The sequence below is a fragment of the Ranitomeya variabilis genome, chromosome 8 (assembly GCF_051348905.1).
Source record: "Ranitomeya variabilis isolate aRanVar5 chromosome 8, aRanVar5.hap1, whole genome shotgun sequence".
In the NCBI taxonomy this organism is placed as follows: domain Eukaryota; kingdom Metazoa; phylum Chordata; class Amphibia; order Anura; family Dendrobatidae; genus Ranitomeya; species Ranitomeya variabilis.
Window position 1 is genome coordinate 209,958,594 of NC_135239.1, and position 18,362 is coordinate 209,976,955.

Below are 18,362 nucleotides of genomic sequence, written 5' to 3' on the forward strand. Positions count from 1 at the left end.
TTGTAAAAGCTGCTGCCAATCAATCCATACCCTGATATAAACACTGCTGCCAATCAATTCATACCCTGATATAAACGCTGCTGCCTATCAATCCATAGGGTCTCAATGTTGCCACTGGTCAGTCCATAGTCTGGTGTAAATGGTGCAGCCAGTCAATCCATAGTCTAGTGTAAACCCTGCTGCCAGTCAGTCCACAGTCTGCTATAAACTCTGACAGTCAGTCCATGGTCTGTTATAGAAGCTGCAGCCAATCAGTCCATACCCTGATATAAACGCTGCTGCCAATCAATCCATAGGATGTAAATGCTGCCACTGGTTAGTCCATAGTCTGGTGTAAATGGTGCAGCCAGTCAATCCATAGTCTGCTATAAACTCTGACAGTCAGTCCATGGTCTGTTATAGAAGCTGCAGCCAATCAGTCCATACCCTGATATAAACGCTGCTGCCAATCAATCCATAGGATGTAAATGCTGCCACTGGTTAGTCCATAGTCTGGTGTAAATGGTGCAGCCAGTCAATCCATAGTCTGCTATAAACACTGACAGTCAGTCCATAATCTATTGTAAACGCTGCCACTAGTCAGTCCACAGTTTGGAGTGAAGTACTGCCTCCATTCAATCCATAGTCCAGTGTAAACTCTGACACTGGTGAGCCCATAGTCTTCTGGAAACGCTGCTGCTGGTCAGTCCACAGTCTAAGGCTACTTTCACACTAGCGTCGTGCACTGCACGTTGCTATGCGTCGTTTTGGAGAAAAAACGCATCCTGCAAAAGTGCTTGCAGGATGCGTTTTTTTCTCCATTGACTTGCATTAGCGACGCAGTGCGACGGTTGTGTCGTGTTGCGTCAGACCGTCGCCACCAAAAAACGTTGCTTGTAACGTTTTTTGGTGCGTCGTTCCCGTCTTTTCCGACCGCGCATGCGTGGCTGGAACTCCGCCCCCGCCTCCCCGCACCTCACAATGGGGCAGCGGATGCGTTGAAAAACAGCATCTGCTGCCCCCGTTGTGCGGCGCTTGCACAGTATGCTGCAGTGCACGACGCTAATGTGAAAGTAGCCTAAACGCTGATCCGGGTACAAATTCTACAACATCACGACAGCAGAACGCTCGGATTCAGTGTAATCCGGGATGGAGCTAGGTCAGCACCCGAGATAGGAGACCCCTGAAAACAATTCCTATGGTGGGCGCCAGGCCCCCCAGTCTGCATGCGTCTGTTGCATCAGTTGCCATATCTAATGCTTTTTTTCCCCCAATTAGTAATTGTAAGCCAAAACCAGGAGTGGAACAACTGAGCAAAAATGTAATAGAAACACTTCACCACTTTTGCATTTTTTTTAACATTTTCTCTGGTTTTGTATTACAGATACTGATGTAAAATACTGACCAAAGACTGAACGTGTGAACGTGGCCTTATATGAAATATGCAGGACCTGGACTGACACCTGTAACAATTGCTACTCCGGACAGGAGGGAACAATCCTATTACAAATAACGGGATCAGATCTTCCATCAATTTCCATGTAGCTCAGTTTTAGACAGTGAAATAAATGTCCAGATGAGACTGTGCCCTGACTGCATTACATGCAACAAAGCGTCAAGTTTCTGAGGGCGTTAAGATTTATGCAAGCACTGAATATAAAGTTCATTAACAGTCTAGGACTTGGTGCCAGGCTGGTAAATGAGCATCCTCTAAGGGCGGTCCACAGGGGATGGACAAACTGCAGGTAAAATCCTCCACAGTGGAATAATGCAGTAGCAGGCAGGTGGATGAGAGATCTCACATATGTTCATGTTCTGGACTTTTTAGTTATGAATTAAAAACTGCAACATGCTCATTTCCATTGCAGGATTCCTCTTTGGATGGGTGAAAACTGTGGTGAATATGCAGTAAAATCCGCAGCAGAAGCTGCAAGCTCCACAAACAGATTTTGCTGCAGTGGTGAATTTGCCTTGTGTGGACCTAACCTTAGTGTAAGGAAGGACCCCTCTACCTGAGGTCACACAATGTGGTCAGAACCTCACACATAAATAAGGCCGCAATATCCATTATTTGCATATATATTAGCGCCCAGAGGTTTCTGCTCCAGTTTGTTATTTCTTTGCTTAGGTATGCACGATCAGGCTCCAAATCCGTCATAGAAAGTCATATATGATGTGTTGCGGAATGCAGCGCTGCGGCGGATCTGGCTCATGATTGAGTATGGCGGTCTCTCGTTCTGCGGCGGCCCCATTGGTATAAGGTTCTGAGATGTGCAGAATCCCCTTTTTTATTATTTCCCTTAATCTATACATTGCATTTCATACACACATTTTGCAGCCCTTGCTAGGTATCTCTGTGCATTATTAGAGTCTGTGGCTGTGTATAGGGATGTGTGAGTGATGACAGCAGAGAGCACTGGGTACTGTGGTGCCTGTAATGAGCTCAGGCTGCAGTTAATGACTTCTCCATCTACTCTCTATATTGTTGTGCTGCTTGCATTTGGGGGGTGAAGCTCTGACTGTGCAGACACGTGACCCTCCAGCTGCTGCTGCAGGAGAAGTGGTGTCTCTTTAAATCTCAGAGTCCTTGTGTGCTGCAGGAAGGGACATGCCTGTTCCAGCAGCTCGGTGCACAGAGGATCTGCTGCTGGTGCCAGGGCTGTGTGTGCCCAGCAGATGCCAGAAGATGATGGTGTGAATGCTGGGGACAGCTCTGTAGAACTTCTCAGGAGCAGGGAAGATGAGCACAGGTAGGTCCAGCAGAGTCTATGAGGGGAGATTTGGGGGGAGATGAGCTCTATATAAGATGTGTTCTATGTGTGTGTGCGCTGGGCACTGTATACAGCAGTGTGTGCGCTTCTGTGGGCACTGGCATGATGTGGCATCACACACATGGTGCATCAGAGCCCGAGAAATGGCTGGAGATTGCCGCAGAATTCTGCTGGTTTGATACAATTTGTAACAATTTGTTTTCCGGTGTAAACAAACAAATGGAACGTTGATGTTGTCACTGTCTGCAGCCGCTCACTGGCTCATTAGAGTGTCAGCTCTGCAGGTGAGGGCTGACATCTCATCACTCCCATCCCAAGTTACACTCCATGATTGAGATTAGTTATTAGGAGGCCATTGTGTTCCACTTTGGGAGCAGACTGAAGCTGCTTTTGTTTAGCAGCCTGGATAGGTGTGGAGTATGTCTCCAGCTATAATCACAGATCAGTTTGTCAGATGCAGCAGAGCTGAAACAGTCGTTTAGCCTCACTGTGTATTCAATATATTTACATGGGACTGCGGGCAAAACGTAATTATTAAGGTGCATATTTAGCTCTGCTACATTTTACACATCAGGCATTTTATGTAGGTAGCAATGGAACTAAATATATATATATATATATATATATATATATATATATATATATATATATATATATATTATTATTATTTTTATTTTTTTTTTGTAAATTGGAGCTTCAAAATTAGAGGGGCAATCTGATATCTGATCAATGGCGGACACGTCAGAAAAAGGTTCCTGTGCAAGAACAGTATATGGGCCCCTTCTTTGTGTCTATGACTAAAGTTGCTTACTGCTTTAGATGTCAAATTGGGCCCCCTGACCTCTTAGGCCCCTGTGCGGATACACAGTTTGCACCAATGGTATGTCCACCCCTATATCTGATCACTGTTATATCTCTCAGGTCCTCAAAGGTTGTAGTTTCTAAGATTACCTCAAAATCAGACTAGATAAAAAGTAAATGTAGCAAAATAGATATAGAATAGATAGAGAATAGATAGAGAATAGATAGATATGAGATAGAGAATAGACAGATATGAGATAGATTAGATAATAGAGAATAGACAGATATGAGATAGATTAGATAATAGAGAATAGACAGATATGAGATAGATAGATTAGATAATAGATAGAGAATAGACAGATATGAGATAGATAGATTAGATAATGGATAGATACGAGATAGAAATAGATAATAATAATCTTTATTTATATAGCATAATCGCACCAACATATAACGCAGCGATGATAGATATGTGACAGGTATTAGAAATTAATTTTGCACATGTTATAATTTATATTAATTCTGCATTAAATAGGGATGAAACTTTTTTTTTTTTTATAGCTGAACTCGACATATTTTTCTCCATATGATATAACCTTCGAACCTTGTATTCTCTCATTCTGCACATTACGCTTGATATTCCCCTTGCAGATCCTCGCAGCGCAGCCTCATTTATCCAACTGCACATAGTGAATGAATTCTTAATGACACAGGTGCACTTCAGAAGATAAAACCATTAATCCCGATTTCTATAGTAATATCAGGCTGCGGGCATGCTGTGGCACCAGCAGGGGGCAGCCTGGCAGCTTGTGCTCCATGGTTGTACAGTGCACATCATGTCCTGGGGACAGAGCCTCTCTGTGAGTGTGTCCCTGAGATTTGGGAGTGGGTCATAGTAACAGGATGTGGCCTACAGATCCATTTCTTCCTTCCTGCCATTGCTAAAAGTCTCTGGAGTGTTTTTAACCCTGTAGACGCTGGTGGTGTCTAAGTGGCAGGCTATTGTTATTACATCCACTTGGAAAGACAGAAGCAAATTCTTTGATCAGCAGTAAAATAGCAGATGTGCGGGATCTGGATAATCCTACATGTTATCGGGACCCTGTTATCCATCACTATCATGTCCTTTATTCCCATAAATGGTAAAATTAGGCGCCTTAATATAGCTTAATTATTAGAATAAAGCACAGTTGGATAGATCTGATATCTGTCACATCCAAGGGCACCAACATTTATGCTCAATAGGGTGCCATGGGTGTAGCTATATAGGGTGCAGAGGAAGAGGTTGTATCGTGGTCCTGGCCCCTGAGGCTTCTCCGGCACATATAAAAACACCGGAATCACAGATGATACATAGTATTGGGGTCATGGTTACAAATTTGGGACCCATGAGAGTGAAGATATGCATCTGATCCCTGGTATCAGTCCCTCCCTCAATGTAAGCACGACAGCCCAGGATTTCCATCATGACTTACTATTTTCCTATTTCCTACATAGCTATTTCCCATTTAAAGGGCTTCTATTAAAAGTCTCTTTTCTGATGTCATGTTATAGCCTTCCTATAATAATTGATGAATCACACGGTGTCAGGGCGGTATAATCGAGTCCGGCGCATGTTCTGACGGATTTCAGAGCCGCGGTGAAGAATGTCACAAAATGTTATTCTGGGCAGGAAGTGACCTCAGTGACTGATTATATATTGTCCTGCACAACTTCCTGCCAACAATCAGCCCGAGCCGCCATGCTGTTTATTAGGAAACTAGATCATAAGTCCCAAGGGTACAGGAAGGAAGCATTTCCCTGGAGGTCGATGCCTACAAATTCCTCATCTAGTTCTGGGGATAACGAGATTAGGACCCATAGAAATGATAAATCACGTTCCTTTATAATCCTGACATTAAAATATGCACTAAAACCTCTAAGACGGAGAAATAATGAGGTTTAGGAGGATAAATCATCGCTGAATTGTCAGATACAAAAAGGGGAATCGATTTTGTTTGTTGCACAATCATGCAGGCATTATTCATATATTTCTTATATTCCAAGCTCCGTCATTTACATAATTCCTCGCCATGGAGCTTTATTTAGGCCTCGAGTTTGTCGTGATGCAAATTGAGAATCTTCCCAAAAATGGAACAAAAAATAAGTAAATTACAATGATCATTCTTATCTTAGAAAGCACAAATATTGGTCCCATACATAAAATAATGGTGGGCACCAAGGACAATTTTTCTAGGATCCACCTAGTATTGATGTATATGCAAAAAAAGACTATGCAGCTGCGGGGGAGACCCTGCGGATAGGGGTCTCAGCAAACACTAAAACCATTGTCGGAGGGTGGCCCTCTCCTGCGCAGGGGCCCACCGGAGGATTCTCCTGTGGCCAGTCCAAGCCTGACTACAACCTTCTCTGCTTGGTAGCAATGCTCAGCACAATCATAGTTTTTGATCTTTTCTCTGTGACCTCTTTCTTCTTTGTAGGACCTTAAAGATCCCCTTTTAGCAACCCTATAGCCATGGCTCTGTCCTCATCAAAAAAAGATGGCCATATACCTACAACAGCTATTGTCCGAACACTCGCTTGGCTGACAGCTCTTCCTTGCTCCCTGCCATACACATGTATACTCGGTTTGGACAAGTGTGCATGTGTTGTCAATGGGAATAGGGAAGTAATCCGCTGCCAGACTCCCACTCCCCCAACCCCCCCCCCCCCCCGACTTTTTTCCCTCCAGGCTTTTATTTCCCCTCCAGATCCCTCCTTTCCCTCCACTCTTTTTTCCCCTCCAGACTCCTCTTTCCCCTCCAGACACGCTTTTCCCCTCCGTCCCCACCAGATCCCTCCGTCCCCACCAGATCCCTCCGTCCCCACCAGATCCCTCCGTCCCCACCAGATCCCTCCGTCCCCACCAGATCCCTCCGTCCCCACCAGATCCCTCCGTCCCCACCAGATCCCTCTGTCCCCACCAGATCCCTCTGTCCCCTCCAGATCCTTCTCTCCCCTTCATATCCCTCTGTGCTCTCCAGATCCCTCTGTCCCCTCCAGACTCCTCTATCCCCTCCAGACCCCGCTGTCCCCCCAGATCTCTGTTCCTTCCAGACTCTTCTCGCCCCTCCAGACCCTCTTTCCCCTCAAGACTCCTCTCTCTCCTCCAGACTCCTCTGTCACTCCCAGACCTCCTTCCACCTCCAGACTCCTCTGTCACTTCCAGACTCTTTTTTTTTTTTTTTTCCCCATCCAGACTCTTCTTCCACCTCCAGACTCCTCCGTCACCTCCAGACTCTTCTTTCCCCTCCAGACTCTTCTTTCCCCTCCAGACTCTTCTTTCCCCTCCAGACTCTTCTTTCCCCTCCAGACTCTTCTTTCCCCTCCAGACTCTTCTTTCCCCTCCAGACTCTTCTTTCCCCTCCAGACTCTTCTTTCCCCTCCAGACTCTTCTTTCCCCTCCAGACTCTTCTTTCCCCTCCAGACTCTTCTTTCCCCTCCAGACTCTTCTTTCCCCTCCAGACTCTTCTTTCCCCTCCAGACTCTTCTTTCCCCTCCAGACTCTTCTTTCCCCTCCAGACTCTTCTTTCCCCTCCAGACTCTTCTTTCCCCTCCAGACTCTTCTTTCCCCTCCAGACTCTTCTTTCCCCTCCAGACTCTTCTTTCCCCTCCAGACTCTTCTTTCCCCTCCAGACTCTTCTTTCCCCTCCAGACTCTTCTTTCCCCTCCAGACTCTTCTTTCCCCTCCAGACTCTTCTTTCCCCTCCAGACTCTTCTTTCCCCTCCAGACTCTTCTTTCCCCTCCAGACTCTTCTTTCCCCTCCAGACTCTTCTTTCCCCTCCAGACTCTTCTTTCCCCTCCAGACTCTTCTTTCCCCTCCAGACTCTTCTTTCCCCTCCAGACTCTTCTTTCCCCTCCAGACTCTTCTTTCCCCTCCAGACTCTTCTTTCCCCTCCAGACTCTTCTTTCCCCTCCAGACTCTTCTTTCCCCTCCAGACTCTTCTTTCCCCTCCAGACTCTTCTTTCCCCTCCAGACTCTTCTTTCCCCTCCAGACTCTTCTTTCCCCTCCAGACTCTTCTTTCCCCTCCAGACTCTTCTTTCCCCTCCAGACTCTTCTTTCCCCTCCAGACTCTTCTTTCCCCTCCAGACTCTTCTTTCCCCTCCAGACTCTTCTTTCCCCTCCAGACTCTTCTTTCCCCTCCAGACTCTTCTTTCCCCTCCAGACTCTTCTTTCCCCTCCAGACTCTTCTTTCCCCTCCAGACTCTTCTTTCCCCTCCAGACTCTTCTTTCCCCTCCAGACTCTTCTTTCCCCTCCAGACTCTTCTTTCCCCTCCAGACTCTTCTTTCCCCTCCAGACTCTTCTTTCCCCTCCAGACTCTTCTTTCCCCTCCAGACTCTTCTTTCCCCTCCAGACTCTTCTTTCCCCTCCAGACTCTTCTTTCCCCTCCAGACTCTTCTTTCCCCTCCAGACTCTTCTTTCCCCTCCAGACTCTTCTTTCCCCTCCAGACTCTTCTTTCCCCTCCAGACTCTTCTTTCCCCTCCAGACTCTTCTTTCCCCTCCAGACTCTTCTTTCCCCTCCAGACTCTTCTTTCCCCTCCAGACTCTTCTTTCCCCTCCAGACTCTTCTTTCCCCTCCAGACTCTTCTTTCCCCTCCAGACTCTTCTTTCCCCTCCAGACTCTTCTTTCCCCTCCAGACTCTTCTTTCCCCTCCAGACTCTTCTTTCCCCTCCAGACTCTTCTTTCCCCTCCAGACTCTTCTTTCCCCTCCAGACTCTTCTTTCCCCTCCAGACTCTTCTTTCCCCTCCAGACTCTTCTTTCCCCTCCAGACTCTTCTTTCCCCTCCAGACTCTTCTTTCCCCTCCAGACTCTTCTTTCCCCTCCAGACTCTTCTTTCCCCTCCAGACTCTTCTTTCCCCTCCAGACTCTTCTTTCCCCTCCAGACTCTTCTTTCCCCTCCAGACTCTTCTTTCCCCTCCAGACTCTTCTTTCCCCTCCAGACTCTTCTTTCCCCTCCAGACTCTTCTTTCCCCTCCAGACTCTTCTTTCCCCTCCAGACTCTTCTTTCCCCTCCAGACTCTTCTTTCCCCTCCAGACTCTTCTTTCCCCTCCAGACTCTTCTTTCCCCTCCAGACTCTTCTTTCCCCTCCAGACTCTTCTTTCCCCTCCAGACTCTTCTTTCCCCTCCAGACTCTTCTTTCCCCTCCAGACTCTTCTTTCCCCTCCAGACTCTTCTTTCCCCTCCAGACTCTTCTTTCCCCTCCAGACTCTTCTTTCCCCTCCAGACTCTTCTTTCCCCTCCAGACTCTTCTTTCCCCTCCAGACTCTTCTTTCCCCTCCAGACTCTTCTTTCCCCTCCAGACTCTTCTTTCCCCTCCAGACTCTTCTTTCCCCTCCAGACTCTTCTTTCCCCTCCAGACTCTTCTTTCCCCTCCAGACTCTTCTTTCCCCTCCAGACTCTTCTTTCCCCTCCAGACTCTTCTTTCCCCTCCAGACTCTTCTTTCCCCTCCAGACTCTTCTTTCCCCTCCAGACTCTTCTTTCCCCTCCAGACTCTTCTTTCCCCTCCAGACTCTTCTTTCCCCTCCAGACTCTTCTTTCCCCTCCAGACTCTTCTTTCCCCTCCAGACTCTTCTTTCCCCTCCAGACTCTTCTTTCCCCTCCAGACTCTTCTTTCCCCTCCAGACTCTTCTTTCCCCTCCAGACTCTTCTTTCCCCTCCAGACTCTTCTTTCCCCTCCAGACTCTTCTTTCCCCTCCAGACTCTTCTTTCCCCTCCAGACTCTTCTTTCCCCTCCAGACTCTTCTTTCCCCTCCAGACTCTTCTTTCCCCTCCAGACTCTTCTTTCCCCTCCAGACTCTTCTTTCCCCTCCAGACTCTTCTTTCCCCTCCAGACTCTTCTTTCCCCTCCAGACTCTTCTTTCCCCTCCAGACTCTTCTTTCCCCTCCAGACTCTTCTTTCCCCTCCAGACTCTTCTTTCCCCTCCAGACTCTTCTTTCCCCTCCAGACTCTTCTTTCCCCTCCAGACTCTTCTTTCCCCTCCAGACTCTTCTTTCCCCTCCAGACTCTTCTTTCCCCTCCAGACTCTTCTTTCCCCTCCAGACTCTTCTTTCCCCTCCAGACTCTTCTTTCCCCTCCAGACTCTTCTTTCCCCTCCAGACTCTTCTTTCCCCTCCAGACTCTTCTTTCCCCTCCAGACTCTTCTTTCCCCTCCAGACTCTTCTTTCCCCTCCAGACTCTTCTTTCCCCTCCAGACTCTTCTTTCCCCTCCAGACTCTTCTTTCCCCTCCAGACTCTTCTTTCCCCTCCAGACTCTTCTTTCCCCTCCAGACTCTTCTTTCCCCTCCAGACTCTTCTTTCCCCTCCAGACTCTTCTTTCCCCTCCAGACTCTTCTTTCCCCTCCAGACTCTTCTTTCCCCTCCAGACTCTTCTTTCCCCTCCAGACTCTTCTTTCCCCTCCAGACTCTTCTTTCCCCTCCAGACTCTTCTTTCCCCTCCAGACTCTTCTTTCCCCTCCAGACTCTTCTTTCCCCTCCAGACTCTTCTTTCCCCTCCAGACTCTTCTTTCCCCTCCAGACTCTTCTTTCCCCTCCAGACTCTTCTTTCCCCTCCAGACTCTTCTTTCCCCTCCAGACTCTTCTTTCCCCTCCAGACTCTTCTTTCCCCTCCAGACTCTTCTTTCCCCTCCAGACTCTTCTTTCCCCTCCAGACTCTTCTTTCCCCTCCAGACTCTTCTTTCCCCTCCAGACTCTTCTTTCCCCTCCAGACTCTTCTTTCCCCTCCAGACTCTTCTTTCCCCTCCAGACTCTTCTTTCCCCTCCAGACTCTTCTTTCCCCTCCAGACTCTTCTTTCCCCTCCAGACTCTTCTTTCCCCTCCAGACTCTTCTTTCCCCTCCAGACTCTTCTTTCCCCTCCAGACTCTTCTTTCCCCTCCAGACTCTTCTTTCCCCTCCAGACTCTTCTTTCCCCTCCAGACTCTTCTTTCCCCTCCAGACTCTTCTTTCCCCTCCAGACTCTTCTTTCCCCTCCAGACTCTTCTTTCCCCTCCAGACTCTTCTTTCCCCTCCAGACTCTTCTTTCCCCTCCAGACTCTTCTTTCCCCTCCAGACTCTTCTTTCCCCTCCAGACTCTTCTTTCCCCTCCAGACTCTTCTTTCCCCTCCAGACTCTTCTTTCCCCTCCAGACTCTTCTTTCCCCTCCAGACTCTTCTTTCCCCTCCAGACTCTTCTTTCCCCTCCAGACTCTTCTTTCCCCTCCAGACTCTTCTTTCCCCTCCAGACTCTTCTTTCCCCTCCAGACTCTTCTTTCCCCTCCAGACTCTTCTTTCCCCTCCAGACTCTTCTTTCCCCTCCAGACTCTTCTTTCCCCTCCAGACTCTTCTTTCCCCTCCAGACTCTTCTTTCCCCTCCAGACTCTTCTTTCCCCTCCAGACTCTTCTTTCCCCTCCAGACTCTTCTTTCCCCTCCAGACTCTTCTTTCCCCTCCAGACTCTTCTTTCCCCTCCAGACTCTTCTTTCCCCTCCAGACTCTTCTTTCCCCTCCAGACTCTTCTTTCCCCTCCAGACTCTTCTTTCCCCTCCAGACTCTTCTTTCCCCTCCAGACTCTTCTTTCCCCTCCAGACTCTTCTTTCCCCTCCAGACTCTTCTTTCCCCTCCAGACTCTTCTTTCCCCTCCAGACTCTTCTTTCCCCTCCAGACTCTTCTTTCCCCTCCAGACTCTTCTTTCCCCTCCAGACTCTTCTTTCCCCTCCAGACTCTTCTTTCCCCTCCAGACTCTTCTTTCCCCTCCAGACTCTTCTTTCCCCTCCAGACTCTTCTTTCCCCTCCAGACTCTTCTTTCCCCTCCAGACTCTTCTTTCCCCTCCAGACTCTTCTTTCCCCTCCAGACTCTTCTTTCCCCTCCAGACTCTTCTTTCCCCTCCAGACTCTTCTTTCCCCTCCAGACTCCTCTCTCGGACAGCGCTACTTAATTCATAACATTTGTGCAACTTTAATCTAATGTGTGTGAGGCCTTAAATCCCGATTACTCTACCTTGGCCATCCTTGTCTATTCTTCCGCATACAATTTAATATTGACCATTGACTTAGGTTCTTTATTTACAAATTTCGTCTTTTCTTTTTATCTTTCAGAAGTCACCAAACCTGCTCTTGCACCAAAGCCACAAGGTCTGGATTCATTCAGTCCCAAGTTCTCTTCTCCACTTCTCTCAAAAGCTGGTCTTGTCCACCAAGCAAAGTCTATGTCCAGGGGACCCAAGCCTCCGATCGCGCCTAAACCAGTGTTGTCTCCAGCTACAGAGAGGAGGTGCATAGAGGACGAGAACAATTCCTTAAACAAGTGTTCCAATGGGGATGTTGTGTGTCCGGTGGAGATCTACGATGCCGACCACTATAGATCGCTGTGTGATGAGTCGGAATCATTGGACATGACCTATGAGGATTATATTTCGGTTCCAGAGTCTCAGTTGACAGATGAGGAATGTACGGACTTTGATTGTGAGAAAAGTTTATCTTCTGAGGGGCTTGGAGACCCTTGGACTGCTACATCAGGGGAAGGGGACATCACAAGCTTTAGTCCTTCTCAAGCTGGAGAGGAAGACAGTGGACTCCCAGATAGTGCACCCTTGAAAGAAGTAGATTCTGGGGACTCTACAGAGGTTGATGACAGTGACAATACAGATGCCCTCAGCTTGAGGTCTTCATCCACCGCTGAGGCGGACAGCTTGGTGTCTCATTCTGGTTCAATGCAATTTAAAAATGACCTTGGAGATATGGATGATTTTTTAACTTTGGACAGTAATGAATGTAATGCAAAACCTGGGGAAGAACAGGACATAAATAATATGGGGTGTGAAGAGGTTATTTTGACACAAGACACAAGTGAAGATAGCCAGTCCTTCAGCGATGGCATTGTCAATGACTATGAGGTCTCTTTGGATGAGACTCGGTGCAATAATCACAGTGATGATGATGGATCTAATGGAACATCTGATCCTGAACCTTTAGATATTGGGTCTACTAGAATCTCAAAAGTCCAATGCGAGGATGAGGCCAATCCATGTGTGGATGAGACAGAGGAGACAGCCCAGAATGAGGATGAAGGAACCCAATGTGAGGATGAGACTTCCCAACGTGAAGAAAATGAAAAAAACGAGCAAGACTTTACAGCAGACGTTTTAGTCAATGGAGTAGAGACCGTAGAGGATACTAATATTGATGAAGAATTGGATGGCTGCAATGAAGACTTAGGCAACATTGTATCAGATCCCGATACTGAAGAGCAAGTTCAGCACGAAACTAATGGAGACACTATGGTCAATGTCACTGAAGCTAATGAAGAAGCATCAGATGTGGGTATTGGGTTTGGTCATGACATTGAAGAGACAAAGGAAGTTTCTAGAGATGACAACTGTCAGATAATCCCATTTGAATGTGTAGGTAATGATGACATCAATGAGCTGCCAGAAGACACACCAGAGGCAGAAAATGTACAAGACTCCACCTTGGCAGAGACTGAGCAGGTAAAAGAAGACTTTTCAGAGAACACTGCAGATGATGAAGGAAGTAAGTGTAATGATGCTGACCCAGCTTTAGATACTCAGGGTGATACATTATTTCCAAAGGATGAAGCTGATGCAGCAGAGCAGTCACCTGAAGACCAGGAAGCGAGGGTCAAGGAGATCATTGTGGAGGCAGAAGAGGATGACAGCAACCCATATGTCCTGGAGGATAGTGCACAATCTCGAAGTAGGAAGCTGCTCGGCACAGATGGCAGTCCTCCCAACAAGAAAGAGGAAGAGAACATCATGGAAGATGTCAACCATGATGAGGGCAACCATGTAGTCAACATAGACCGAAAGAATATTGTCACAAGGACAAGATCATACTCGGGAAAAATCCCAGGTAATGTTCCGGAGACCGTGCCGGAGGAGACTGTTGCAGAAATGGAGGCTCAACCATGCAATACTGACCTTTTGATGAATGCCAAGTCTGAGAAGATGCCTTCTAAGCCTTTAGATTTCATAAGGGCCTTACCAAGGAAACCAAGTCGTTTTATAATATATCCCCGATCCTACTCAGTGGAAGGCAGGGAAAATGCAGCATCAATGTATATAGAGTCCGATGTCAACTTCTCCCCGTACATCATTAGCTCATCGGGCAGCTTTTCTCAGAGAAATTACCATACACACAGTGGGATGTCCACACCGACCTCTTTGGTGGACATCCCTCCACCCTTCCAGCTTGCCAGCATTACAAAAAAGCCAATAACCAAAAGTTCTCCTTCGCTGTTTGAGAATGACTCTTCGGAGAAAGGTTTCAAGAAGAAAAAATCCTCATTCAAAAAGTTCCTCACCTTGAAGTTCAAGAAGAAGACAGAAAACAAGGTCCACGTGGACGTCAACGTGTCGTGCTCCAGGTCCTCTTCAGAGTCAAGCTACCATGGTCCCTCAAGGTTAATGGACCTGGAGAGAAGAAGTGTTGGGAACTCCCCTCAGTTGCCGAGTCGCTCGGGGATGCCATGCCATCCAGATTCTCCAACCGCCATGCTCTTCTACAAGGACATGAAGAGGAAAGGAACCTCCAAGGCCTTTAACAGGAGTGTTGCCAGGGTGGAGTCCTTTGAGGACCGCTCCCGACCACCATTTATGCCTTTACCTTTAACTAAACCCAGGTCTATTTCTTTCCCCAATGCGGACACTTCAGATTACGAGAATATCCCAGCCATGACGTCTGATTATGAGAATATACAGATCCCACCGCGAAGACCTGCTAGGGCCAGCACCTTCACCGAATTCTTTGAGGATCCCACCAGAGCCTTGTCTTCCGCCAATGAGAATGATGGATATGTGGATATGAGCAGCTTCAATACTTTTGAAGTCAAACAGCAGTTTACAACCGAGCAAGAAGCTGAAAGGTATGTATGGTGCAAAACCTGAGCAATGTGATTTTTGGGGGGGCATGTGTCACATTATGTGTGATCCTCTGTCCACACTACATGGAGGGTTTGCCCGGTAGGACCACAGATGCCGAGGTTCGGTGACTGCTGCCTCTGCGCCTCCTAGGCCTAAGCCCCTTAGGGTATATGCACAATTTTCAGTTGCAGTTGTATCCAGTGTCGCCAATTCTCTGTGGGCTGATACATTCTATTTGCACTGATACATTGTAGCAAACTATCAGGACAGGAAGGAGATTTATGTAGAGACTTTACCAGACTGCATGCAACTGTAACAAACCTTCAGCTGAGACCTGTTAGCTCTATACAGGTGTTCAGCAAGCAGAGATCCTGAATAATGTGAGGAACAAAGTATTTTGGACATCTGTTCTGTTCCCCATTGTTCCACGGCTACAATACTGCGCCATCGTGGACTTAAATAGTGCTGTTGGGTGCATGGCCTGGGTGAAATGGGGGGGATGTGGGACCCTTGTTGTATCAATTGATGGGGGCTCCAGTGGCGTACAATGTCACCAACCCATAGCTTGGGCTGTTATACCCCTTTTAGTTAGATGTTGTGAAGGGGGCAGAATCTCGGGGGCAATTATGGTTGGTAATTAGGTACAATTCTATAGTAAGTGGCCCCCCTCTAGTTTTACAGGGTCTGATCGGGGCTTTGTTAAAGGCGCAGCGCCTCCTGTTCTGCACGCGCCTCCCCTGGGCTATGTCGCTATATCACATGATTTAAACTGCAATTTACACGTGTGACAGCGCAGCCCTCGGCTCTAATAGATGTGTGATTTCCCGTGATCGGGGGATGATGGCTTCATACAATTATCAGCAGTGGTCGCGTTTGTCGCAGGGTTGATTGGTTTTTGCAATCCAGTAATTGCTGAGGCTGACGGGCCGCGCTGCAGTGCTGGGGGCCGCGCTGCTGACTAAGCTCCGCACAACTTTCCCCATGGGGTTTGCAGGCTGCATTTTTCCGTGGAGCGGCCGGATAATATCACATTCAGTGCTACCTATTATCTGCGAGATATCCTGAGACTTCATCATAAAGCTCAGGCGCCTGGACGCGACGTTCTGCTGCGCTAATCATCCCCAAGCCAACGCTGATTGGATAACGACCAGTGATGTCATCAGATGGGAGGGGCCAGAGTCGAATATTAAGATATTGTTCGCTTGATGATAATGTATCTGCGGCTACTAAACCGACCCCCGGGGAGAAGGCGCGAAGCCACAGCGAACTGCAGACAAGATAATGAGGGAGGAAGTAATGACACTGATGTACACAGCGCAGGTGTGAATGCGAGCCAGAGCCCACTCACCACCAACACGGACCACAGTATTATAGCAGTTATATTCATCTACATAGGGGCAGTATTATAGTAGTTATATTCTTGTACATAGGAGCAGTATTATAGTAGTTATATTCTTGTACATAGGGGCAGTATTATAGTAGTTATATTCTTGTACATAGGGGGCAGTATTATAGTAGTTATATTCTTGTACATAGGAGCAGTATTATAGTAGTTATATTCTTGTACATAGGAGCAGTATTATAGTAGTTATATTCTTGTACATAGGGGCAGTATTATAGTAGTTATATTCTTGTACATAGGAACAGTATTAGGGCTGTCCCACACGTCCAGATAATTCCGGTACCGGAATAAATCGGTACCGGAGTTATCCGTGTCCGTGTGCCTGGAAACTCACGCAGGCCATACGTGCGGCACACGTGTGCCGCCCGTATGGCGAGTGGGTACCACACGGAGCGTGTGGTACCCACGCGTGTGGTACCCTGCATCGCGGATTCATATGTTCCCTGCAGCAGCGTTTGCTGCAGAGAAAATATGAAGAATAGTGTTTAAAATAAAGATCTATGTGTCCGCCGCCCCCCCACCCCCTGTGCGCCCCCCCGCTGTTCAGAAAATACTTACCCGCCTCCCTCGCTGCTTCCTGGTCTGGCCGCGGCTTCTAGTGTATGCGGTCACGTGGGGCCGATCATTTACAGTCATGAATATGTGGCTCCACCTCCCATAGGGGCGGAGCCGACTATTCATGATTGTAAATGAGCGGCCCCACGTGACCGCATACAGTAGGAGGCGCGGGGCAGAGAGGAAGGAGTGACAGCCAACGTGGGAGCGGGTGAGTATTTTCTGAACAGCGGGGGGGGGGCGCACAGGGGGTGGGGGGGCGGCGGACACATAGATCTTTATTTTAAACACTATTATTCATATTTTCTCTGCAGCAAACGCTGCTGCAGGGAACATATGAATCGCTGCTTCAGCACCATGTGGGGGGGACAGCGCTTACTGTAGCGCTGTCTCCTGCATGCACACGGACCCCAGACGGAGAATGTCCGTGTGAGGTCCGTGTTTTACACGGACCCATTGACTCTATTGGGTCCGTGTAATACGTGCGCTCCCACGAACACTGACATGTCTTCGTGTTTGGCACACGGAGACACGGTCCGCAAAAAAATCAATGACATCTGAACAGATGCATTGATTTTTATGGGTCTACGTGTGTCAGTGTCTCCGGTACGTGAGGAAACTGTCACCTCACGTACCGGAGCCACTGACGTGTGAAACCGGCCTTATAGTAGTTATATTCTTGTACATAGGAAGCAGTATTATAGTAGTTATATTCTTGTACATAGGAGCAGTATTATAGTAGTTATATTCTTGTACATAGGAGCAGTATTATAGTAGTTATATTCTTGTACATAGGGGGCAGTATTATAGTAGTTATATTCTTGTACATAGGAGCAGTATTATAGTAGTTATATTCTTGTACATAGGGGCAGTATTATAGTAGTTATATTCTTGTACATAGGGGACAGTATTATAGCAGTTATATTCTTGTACGTAGGAGCAGTATTATAGTAGTTATATTCTTGTACGTAGGGGCAGTATTATAGTAGTTATATTCTTGTACATAGGGGCAGTATTATAGTAGTTATATTCTTGTACGTAGGAGCAGTATTATAGTAGTTATATTCTTGTACGTAGGAGCAGTATTATAGTAGTTATATTCCTGTACGTAGGAGCAGTATTATAGTAGTTATATTCTTGTACATAGGGGGAGTATTATAGTAGTTATATTCTTGTACATAGGGGGCAGTATTATAGTAGTTATATTCTTGTACATAGGGGCAGTATTATAGTAGTTATATTCCTGTACATAGGGGAAGTATTATAGTAGTTATATTCTTGTACATAGGGGCAGTATTATAGTAGTTATATTCTTGTACATAGGGAGCAGTATTATAGTAGTTATATTCTTGTACATAGGGGCAGTATTATAGTAGTTATATTCTTGTACATAGGGGCAGTATTATAGTAGTTATATTCTTGTACATAGGGGCAGTATTATAGTAGTTATATTCTTGTACATAGGAGCAGTATTATAGCAGTTATATTCCTGTACATATGAGCAGTATTATAGTAGTTATATTCTTGTACGTAGGAGCAGTATTATAGTAGTTATATTCTTGTACATAGGGGGAGTATTATAGTAGTTATATTCTTGTACATAGGGGGCAGTATTATAGTAGTTATATTCTTGTACATAGGGGCAGTATTATAGTAGTTATATTCCTGTACATAGGGGCAGTATTATAGTAGTTATATTCTTGTACATAGGGGCAGTATTATAGTAGTTATATTCTTGTACATAGGGAGCAGTATTATAGTAGTTATATTCTTGTACATAGGGGCAGTATTATAGTAGTTATATTCTTGTACATAGGGGCAGTATTATAGTAGTTATATTCTTGTACATAGGGGCAGTATTATAGTAGTTATATTCTTGTACATAGGAGCAGTATTATAGCAGTTATATTCCTGTACATATGGAGCAGTATTATAGTAGTTATATTCTTGTAC

The 18,362-nt window shown here is 46.7% G+C and overlaps 1 protein-coding gene across 4 annotated transcripts in view; it reads left to right on the forward strand.

Moving 5' to 3' along the window:
• FGD5 (FYVE, RhoGEF and PH domain containing 5) overlaps positions 1-18,362 on the forward strand; it is a 129,396-nt gene that overhangs the window by 35,037 nt on the left and 75,997 nt on the right. For 3 of the 4 annotated variants that reach the window (XM_077276695.1, XM_077276693.1, XM_077276692.1), the window contains exon 2: positions 11,670-14,454. In XM_077276695.1, coding sequence (XP_077132810.1) covers positions 11,670-14,454 — 2,785 coding nt within the window. Of the gene's footprint in view, positions 1-2,572; positions 2,730-11,669; positions 14,455-18,362 lie in introns of those variants that run through there. The other variant, XM_077276694.1, reaches the window with a different exon arrangement.